At 31.9% G+C, this 10818-nt stretch overlaps 1 protein-coding gene across 1 annotated transcript in view; it reads left to right on the top strand.

The window, feature by feature from the left end:
• LOC106880459 (uncharacterized) overlaps positions 1 to 10818 on the top strand; it is a 139635-nt gene that overhangs the window by 20587 nt on the left and 108230 nt on the right. Inside the window, exon 4 of the mRNA XM_052976615.1 lies at positions 6237 to 7522. Coding sequence (XP_052832575.1) covers positions 6237 to 7522 — 1286 coding nt within the window. The remainder of the gene's footprint in view (positions 1 to 6236; positions 7523 to 10818) is intronic.

Consider the following 10818-nt stretch of genomic DNA (forward strand, 5'->3'; position numbering starts at 1 on the left):
ATTCACTCCTTTGGCTGATTAAGCCATAGCTTCGTTTTATTTGCTTTTTTCATTTTAAATTTGCTTTTTTCATTTTAAATTTGCTTTTTTCATTTTCTTTTTTTCTTCTTCGTTTTATTTGCTTTTTTCTTTTTAAATTTGCTGTTTTACCCTAACCCTAACCCTATCACCGATAGAATTGTTTCAGAATCGTTTGTTTATGTAGTCGGCACTTAATGTATATCGGCTGAATGGACGTCAGTGATTGGTTGAAATTACAGAAATACGACAACTTTAACATGGAATAACTTAGGGATTTTTTTTTTAGAGAAGACTAAGAGAAAAAAATGTTTTATATGACACATTCTACCAGTGTTCCAAGTTTCAAAGTGTTTCGTTAATGAAAAATGTGGCCCCGTTTTAAAAAAGATCCTAAAATAGGGATAGGACAATAAATATGGAAAGAAATCTGAGAGGAACGGCAATAACAGTAACAAATGAAGTTCAATCAATAGAAATGCATATGCAGTTATTGTTAATATTGATTACAGAATGTTAAATGATTTTTATAAAACATTTGTTGTTGAAACGATCGTAACGGGTAATAAATATGATACTAACATCTTCATTCTTTTATTCATTATACGTTATGCTTTGCAGTTGATGTAAATCTAGATTTTCGGTTTATGTGGAAAATTTTCTTTTATCGTCCATACATTTTTTGTTAATCAGGATTCGTATAAGTGCCAAAATAATTACCTGGATTTCACACACCCCTCTTCACATATGATATGCGTATAAATCTGTATGTATGTATTGTGTATGTATGTGTGTGTGTATTTTAGAAGTGGAAAAGCCAATAGAAATATGTACGAATATGTATACATATACATGTACATGCGTTTATACTGTACCTATATCTGAAAATAAACTCAGATATTTTATAACAGAGCGGCTAAAACACAGAGAAACCGTTTTACTGGTTTTATTCAGTCTACAGTACTATTTATCAGACTCGGTAGAACATCCGACAAACCATCTACCTCATTTTATTATGATCGTTTGTGTTATGAGATCAAATTCCACTTTGCTTTTCCTTCATCCTTGGAAATGAATTAAACTGTCATGCAATCTCGGTGGATGAAACTGGCTCTTAAAGTGATGAATTGGTGGAGTGTCATGCATCATTTGTTAGGTCAACATTGCCTTTCACATTTGCAGAGTTGACAAATAAGGTACCCTCCAGGCAATGAGGATCTGTTTCTATTGAATCGGCTGCGTTATTTTTTGAGAAGGTCCCATTCAAGATGTTCTCACTCAGAGTATCCCTTTCAGACAGCAAACTCTTCTTGCAACCATACCAATATTCTACTGAAGAATTTAAACTGATGCACGTCAGACCGAGATGTGAAACTGCACAGAACAAAAATAAAGAAGAAAAAGAAACGTTTATTCTTTGATTCCTCGTTGCTATGTGTTACGAATATCAGTATGAAATTTGGATACACGAAGGCTTTTCAATAGCTTGTAATGAGATTCGAATTCACCTGATTCATTGTTACTTGACAATTCATCGGGATTCACGTGTATGCATACATGCATATGTACACACACACACACACACACGTATGTCATTATTCAGTTTATTTCAAGATTTCTTGCCAATAGAGAAAGAACCGGTTTCTAACCTGTATGTATGTATGCATGCATGTAACTGAATGCATACGTGTATGTATGGACACATACATACACACACTGTATTGATATGCTAGGAATTTAGTGAGAAAAAAACAGCTACCAATATGCAAATGAGTTTTGTCTAGACACCGCATACTAATTTACACTTTAATAAGTAGCTTTACGTTACAATTATTTTAACGTCTAGAGAAGTGGGGTGGGAGTAAGCGGATCTTGATGATATAAGTAAAAATGAAACTTGCTGATGATCATTCTAAGCAGCCGAAATGGCCCTTGCTGTGGTTAATTTCACAGCTAGACATACCGACATGTCTCTGAATATTTATTTATAGGTAATCTAGTAATCATCTGTATCAGCATTGTCAGGCTGCTTTTGGATTTACTTGTGTTCTACAACTGAAAATATGTGTGCATTCTCATCTGACTTCCTTATAATTTGTCGAATGAGAAGAAATCTTCTGCTCGTATGTATTTTATTATCTTTACACCTAAGAGATACCATCCTTCTCAACCAAGCATTATTTTTGTCTGGCTATATGTGTATTTCTGATAATCATAAACGACGTGTATAAAATTAAATTAAACAACAATTAACTTCATTACGTGACTAATTAAAGGGGACACAGATTATGTTTCTGCTTGTGCAATTAGTCTCAGTTAATATGTTTGGTTTACATTTTATAAAATGAAGATGCTTTCATGCTAAGGAGGAGGGTGGTTACAGTTGCAACTCAATTTAAAACTATTTCTGTTAAATAATTTTCTGTATTAGTGATTTATTGGGAAGTGCTTATTGTAGTGAAGTAATCTTTAGCAATATTATACTGAAGGTTTCAGAGAAAATGTAGTTGAAAAAGATAATATCTTATCAACAAATGAATTATATATGTTATAATAACGACCGAAGAAAACTAAATGTTTTATGACAAATTTATTTCGTAAACAGAAATAATTTAACAAAAGAATTTTTCTTTCAAAACAAACTGAAAAAAGCAAAATCCTTTAATCAAATGGATGTTAAAACCATGGACATGTATTTCTTGATTATGGGGCTACTATTTCTAAATGTTGACGAAGGGGAATTAAATGTTACAGGCAAAAATATTAATTAGAAGCAAACCATGGAAGAGCTTAAAATGCGAAACTTGGAATCAGATATTGAAGATATTTAGTGAGTGGTGTGATTGTAAGTGTAGTGGGTGTAATTTGTTTGGTGAAGTAGCACTATTTCTGATGGTAGCAGTAATTGGTGGTTGGTTGAGAATATAGTCATGTAGATGGTATTTCTTGTATGTTGGATGACCACTGCGAGAAGTAACGGAGTAGTGGTATAAGGGAGAGAGTTATCAAACGTGTAGAGTTTAGTGTGCAGAAAGTATATTTCGTTGGATTGCCAACTGTTTAGCATAATCACCATGAAAATATAACCGAAAAGCTGAATACCATTTAAAACAGATTTGAAATATAAGTTTGAGATATTGATGGGGGAAAAAAAAACGAAAGAAAAATTAATGACGAAAGCGGCAGGAAGAAATAATAAATTCGTAATTTTCAGATGTTAAAAACGGGAATGACTGCAACAAAAAAAAGGGGCATACCCTGCACGCACGCAAGGATAAAATAAAATTTAATTTAATAAATATATTCCCAGACGAATTCATATTTTAACAAAATTACATCAAGAGTTATTTACCCTGCTTATTTTTTTATGCATGTGTAACAAAGAAAACAGCATTAAGATTCACCCGTCCACCATTTTTGAAGACAATCAAACTAAAATTTAATGAGTTCGAACCACTTATCCAATGAGTATTTCTGCCAAATTTGGTGAAAATCCGTTCAACCGTTTTCCAGTAATTTTGCAAACACACAGACAAACACGAGCGACTACAATATCCTGCTTTCGCTTACGCGAGCAGGGTAAACGAAAAATAGAAAAACAGCCCTGATAGAAAAAACGGAATGAAGGAATGAAATATTGATTCGATATAGAAATATAAATTGTAATTTTCAGCCAATTAAAATGGGAAATTAATTTGAGTTTCGAATTAACGAATTGGCGGGAGTGACAATCGCTTTCTGACCATGCACTGCGACAAAAGCTCGGAACACCTGAGGGAACAGAAGTTTACTTTATGTAGTGATATACGTACATAGCATATGTCAGTAGACATATGCTATGTGCCAAATTCAATTCACATCTACCAAATTCAATTCACACGGTATTGGTAAACCTGAGGCTACGGCAGAAAATTTATTGAAACTTATGTACTACGGGATCGAACACAGAACCACACAGTTAGTTCTGTATTCGATGTTTGCACCCAATGAAACAATAAAAACAATAACTAACTGTTAAATATATAAACTGGGCAGTTACCAAGTTAATGAAAGTAACACCATTAATATTTACTGGTTCGATACTCGTCTCTTTGCTGATGGTAAGATGGTAAAATTAAAAAAATTTTTTTGTTAATCTAAAATGCTTCTTTTAAAATCAAGGTATATATTCTGTTTAAATACAAAAGGTCTTTGAAAGAATTAGAAAGTTCTTAGCTTTCTATTTTCATTTTCAGAAAAACAAATTTTATATTAGGTGCCGTATAACTGGATAAATTATTGAAATTTACGTTGTCAATTCCGCAAAGGTTTAATATATTGTATTTACATACTTTTAACTGAAAACATGTATGTTAAAGATATTTAATATTCTGCAAATTCATTATATACATTCTACAATATTTACATTTATTTAGATGACTTCTCTATAAATATCATTCTTAGTCAGATTTCTATTTTAATCATTATATGAGTCTTTCTGGCTGATTTGAGAGAAATTTAGATATGTTATTTGTTCATATTAAATTTTTCACATGAATAACTATGTGTGTGTGTGTGTGTTAGTAATATTTGGAGCTGACGATGTTAGGGGGGAAATTTTTATAATAATAGTCCTGATATTAATGCAACGTTTCGGTAAAATATCTTTACCAAAACTTCTTATGCACAAAAAGTGCTAAATTGTAAATCTCGTTGAATTATTTTTTTATTCACGATACGGAATGTTTTCGTAATTTTTGTTTCTCAAATTTCATATTTGTATATATATATACAAATATTTAAGTTAAGAGAAATATCTTATTTACTTTACAAACGATAGAATTGACTTTTGAATTTACAGACGGTTCTTGTAAAATAGCTTACCTATCCTCCTCAAAAGTAAGTGGCTTCAAGAGATGGCAGAAGCTGTATTCAATAAATCAAAGTACATTTACAACTTCAACAACTTTTTTCTACTAGTTGAAAGCTGTAGTTAATCTGTTATTTTTATTATCTTTCTCTTTCTTCTCCCTAACTTCATCTTTTGCCTTTCATCACATAATCTATTTTTGTATATGAGAATGAAATATTCATGGACATTTTTTTTTTCGGTAGCTTGCAAACAAAAAATAAACTTTAACCAAAAATAAACATAAACCTTATTTTTCCTTACGCTGCGCACATGAATTCAATAAATAAATTGAATAAACTCACTATTTTTATTTCGTTTCTCCAAATAAATTACTTGAAAATCATTCTGATCCGAAGATAGCATGGGACGGACAGAGAATCGCATATTTTATGTTACATATTTATGTTTCTTTCAAATCACATTTTATTTCATTCTTCTTATATTACAACTGGAAGACAATGTTAAACTATTATTGGATGTATCTAATTCAATTCTTACTGTTTGTAAAACTGTGATTTTAAATGATAACAGTGAAGCAAAGGCGTTTTCATAAATGCTCACTGTGGGACCCTGTCTCTCACTATAAATATCTGTACATTTCTTTCTCTATCGACAAAATATCTCTCTGGACTGGCACTCTCTCAAAGGGAACAACTATGGAATACTTCATATTTGCATAAGTGGGACTTATGTTAATATGAACTATATCATATATTTACATCCGCTTGGGAGTATCATTTATTTAAAACTCTCATTAAGTCATTAATAACACTCATTAAAATAGAAATCGATTAGACATTTTCTCTGAGATTGTATAATTATCTTCTTGAAGATTCGATAGCCTGTAAAGGATATGTAATATAGAACTTAATTGTAAGCAGTGACTACATTTACATTTGAAAGAAACCAATTGCAAACAGTTTTAATTGTAAGACACTACCTTAAGAGACAGAAAGGGAGAAGCAGAAGCAGAAATCTTGTGATAATATAATTCTACTCAAGCAAGCAATTCTATAGAATTGAATAATATTGTTGTTTTCTTTCCTCTTTCACATCTGTTTACATTTAATGTCTAAGAGTTCTGAAAATTGCCGCCAACCTCATCCAGAGCTTATCAAGAAATAATAAAATTCTTGCCGTTTCGCTGGTCGTTTCTTTGCTTTTGAGAAACAGATCAATATTTAAACAAGATCCAAGAATTTTGATAGTAAACAAGGAATTTATTGTGTCAATCCTTGATAAAGTGCTTAATTCTATTTATCTAATTTAAATCTTCTTGTTAATCTTTCGTACATTTTTTTTATTTCTTTTTTTTTTCTTTTTTCAGTTCGATTTGAGAATGAAGAAGCTGAACTTGCAAAGTTTGTAGACTTCCTTAAAACCTCATATCCAGACGAGTTCAAATCTTTTAAAGGAAAAAGTTTTGAATCAGTGTTTTCAAAGCTCAGAGAAAGTATGGCTCTGCATAAAGTATTTCCAAATACAGAAGATTCCACAAAAGTGTCAACGACAAATGGGAACTGCACATGTGACACGACCGCCACCACGCAGCGTCACACGGAACGGCGCCATTTACATAACTCAAATGATCACGTGACGCTTATCAGTGCCTTTAAGAATGATGGGACTGCAAACAACCTAGCAGTTTCAAGAACTACAACGCCCTCTACGGGCAAAAAGCAAAACCTCACACATCAAAAATACAAAGTTAATAACAATAACAAAAACACAAATAAACACAGTAAAACAAACACTAACAGTAAAGACATTAACAATAGTAGTAGTAGTCATATTTATACAAGTAGTAATAGTCATAAAAACAGTAGTAGTAGTAGTAGTAGTCATAATAATATTAATAACGCTAGTAGCGAAAGCAATAGTAGTTTTAGTATTATTAGTAACGATATCAGTGATATTGTTACTACAATTAGTAGTAGTAGTAGTGGTAGTACGACTGATAGTAACAGTGGTATTTCTATTAACAGTAGCAATACTACTATTATTATTGAAAATAGTAGCAATAGTAGTACTAATAGTAGTATTACTAGTGTTAATAGTAGTGATATTAGTAGTAGTGATAGTAATGATAATAATAATTATGATGATGATAATTTTAATTATAATATTAATAATAACATTATTAGCATAACAAAACCTTCTATGATTACAAGGGAAGCAATGAAAAGTCCACGGGACGTTACAATGAAAGAAGCACAACGACAGAAAACAGTGGAACGCAAATACAGCGACACCAGATACTATGCGAAGGGAGCAGACAACAGAACAGTAACTAAGGATTTACCCCAAAACACTAGGATCAAACCGGGTTCACCGCACATCAGTGGATACGATGATTCTAAGAAAGCGCGATTACAAACAGAAGAAAATAAACTGCATTCTGGGAATGTGTCGGAACCTCCTTTGTTTGTGTTACATATAAACAACATCAAGGAAAGTTTTTATCTGTTCGGCCATTACGTTGGCAAGGAGAATGACAGTCGGGATTACAGGAAGGAGGCTCAGTACTACGAAGATGAGTATGAACGGGTACACCACATCTCCCAGGGAATACATATAGGGAGCATTGTCATACTCTTTATTATGGTGCTTGAGGTAAGAGATATGTTCTGTTCTATATATTTTATTTTTTGTATTAATCAGTCAATTTAATCCCATGTAATCTGGATTTAAGATCTCAGCTGTGTAATAATTATATATCGTAAAGGATAATGACATCCAAAAAAATAATTAAAACAATCAAGAAAACAAACTAATTAATTTTACGCTGCAACCAAGAAGTAGAAGTCAACGCTTTGAAGTATGGTCATTCGTCGAGAAGAAAGGACTGAAAATGCGAAACATGCTGGAGAAGTTTACAGCGTAAAATTAATTATTACATTGTGTACTTAACCCATTACCTATCAGTGATCTCATATGAGATCACTTAAAAATTACAAATTTCGTAATTATCTGTCAATATTTACACATATCTAACCTTTTTGCTATATCTACTCGGTATATTTCTCTGATATTCAAATGAGGTTTGCTAATTTTTCACCCAATATCTCGCTTATTTCTATTTAAAATGTTATTTTGAAATGTTATTTTGATCATACCAGCGTGTTTCTAAGGCTGTTTTATGCTAGAAATCAAAGTTTCATAAAAAAAAAATTCCAGTTAATAGAATTATGGGAGGTAATGGGTTAATTCTTTGTGTCTGATTCTGAAATATGTTTGGTAGTTATTACAACATCACTGGCTAGCAGTAAATGAGTAACAAAAGTGACCGAGTAAAGAGGTAAAAAAAAACTTTGGTAAGTCAAGTCGACGAGTAGTTTTGCTCCCTACTATCATTTCATTTCATTTACGACTGTCGCTATTATTGTTGTTATGACCATTTCTCTACGGAAATGCAAGAAGAAATTCACAATATCTTATTTGATCGTTTTCTACTAAACAGTACAAACCCTGTTCGCTACCTGTTTAACGAATCATTATCCGTAGTTTCGCGAGTAGGTCCGAGAAACAGATAGGGATTTTGCAGGCTATCATTTCCTCTTCCCATTAAGTTATTAGGATTGCTTGCATTATCATTTGTTTCTGATGTGGGTTTTGTGATATATATATATATATATATATATATATATACAAAGGTTGTCCACAAAGTCTTTACATGGAGTAAATAAAATTATAACATAAACAATTAAATATAAGAAATAATAATTTCTTAAAGTATGTGTTAATCCCCATGTACCAGACTTTGTGGACACCCTGTATATATATTTTTGTGTATGAATCTATCTATCTGTCTGTTTGTCCATGTCTCTGTCTATCTGTCTCTCTCTCTCTCTCTCTCTAATATATATATATAATACACAAACATACATACAAACACGCATGAATATTTTTAGTTTCAGTCAAAGCAATGCATCATATAAAAAATAATACAAATTGATGGTTTGTATTTATACCATCGAGTTGTTTAATTACTTCTTGACTTAAAAACAAAACAATTAAAACAATTATCTACATCAGACAATGCTTCATACAAACTATATTATTCTAATATATGTATATATAAGCATACATACAAACATACATATATATATATATATATACATAGACAGTCTGTCATACCGGCCATGATGAAATACCACAAGGTATAGAAAATACGTATTCGCCTTTATATATTTATATATTTAATCCTTTATATTGAACACTCAATATTTCATATATTCAATAAGACATATTCCATATATTCAATAAGACATTCAATACTCCATTTCATTGTACTATCCATCTTTTTTTATATTATATATTCCATATTCTATATCCCACATTAATTTTACAAGAATATAAATAAAAAAAACATAAAAAACAGAGAGTTGGAACTCTTTTAAATAAAATTACATATATATAGATATATATATATACACATATATACATATTCAGTGGGAGTCTGTCACTCTGTTTCTTTCGTCAGTTCTCATTTCTCTTCATTTGTGTTGTTGCACTTTTAAAAATACTGAGCACACATACCATATCTCCAAAATATCTGCTGCTTCCTGTCTCGCGGGAGAAAACAGTTAAAATAATTTATACAAATTGACAAGGACATTCCAGTTGATAGAATGCTAAGTTAACGATTTACAATTAGACAGTATTTTTCCTCAAATAGACATAAATAAACATCATAGTTCATTTACTCTTCCATCATAATTCTAAGTCGTTTTATAACGACACGAAGCCTAGAATAATTAAGAATTATTTCTGATTCTGCGTTTAGGAATACGTGCTAAATAAGTAAAAGGAATACATGCTAAATAATCTACCAAAAATATTTCGTGTTGTTTACTAGAAACTAACTTCCATTACATCTCCTTTGCTCTTCATTGATACCCTTTGGGTTTTGTACGTTATTAAGGAATTTATTTCCATTCCATTTCCTCCTTCAAGAATATGTCTCAATGGTTGGGAAAAATTGAAATAATTTGGTTTTGAAGAAAAGAAAAAAAAAAACAGACAGCTTTGTATCAGAAAATATGAGAATGAAAAATGAGATTTTTTTTTAATATTTGATGAAGATGAAGGGTATGACCCAATCTATGGCCTCTTGTGTCTGGTGGGAGATAAGAAAGAAATTATCTTATCTACAGACCGGTAACAAAGTTTAAATGGTTACAATACATAGAAAAGAATCTTCTGGAGGTACTATAGAGACACTTTAACTCTCTAGATGAGGAGGGGTCTTACTGAGGAGTTTCCACCAAATCTTATAAAGCCTCACCAATTCGTGGCCACGACAGAAGATACCCCTGGGAAAATATCTCTGTCTATGTACAGTTCCATTTATACTGTTTGTAATCAGTACAGCTTTTAACTTTTGTATCGGTTTGTGTTCATATCTTTTTTCCGTGTGGTTTGAGATCAGAAAAAAGTTGGTCATAAGTTAATATATTTATACATAGATACACACACACATTCAACCATTATAATGTTAATGACCGTTTATGTTGAGTAGCCTTTTGGAAGCGGTGTCCGTAGACAGCCCTCCATAGGTGCCCATAGACATCCATAGGTATAGGCTGTTTGGCAACTGCCCACTTACTGAACGGATGGCTGAAGTATCACGTATAGGTGCCGGCTGTGTATTGCGTATCGATCCTCGGAAAAAAAAATATTTCGAATATATTTGAACTCGGAACGCAAAGCGTCGTAACTAAATGTTGTTATCTTATCCGGTTAATAAATACGATTACAATTGATCAGACAAAAATTACAGCACACCGCAGGTGTGGATACCTGCGGTGTGCTGTAATTGTTTTTGACTCATGTATTGTGAACCTCTTTTGTACATGTTTTGCCTGCTGATACCTGCTGGGTGCCTGTTGTTTGCTCTTGTGTGTGCC

Source organism: Octopus bimaculoides, chromosome 25 (assembly GCF_001194135.2).
Source record: "Octopus bimaculoides isolate UCB-OBI-ISO-001 chromosome 25, ASM119413v2, whole genome shotgun sequence".
Classification (NCBI taxonomy): Eukaryota; Metazoa; Mollusca; class Cephalopoda; order Octopoda; family Octopodidae; genus Octopus; species Octopus bimaculoides.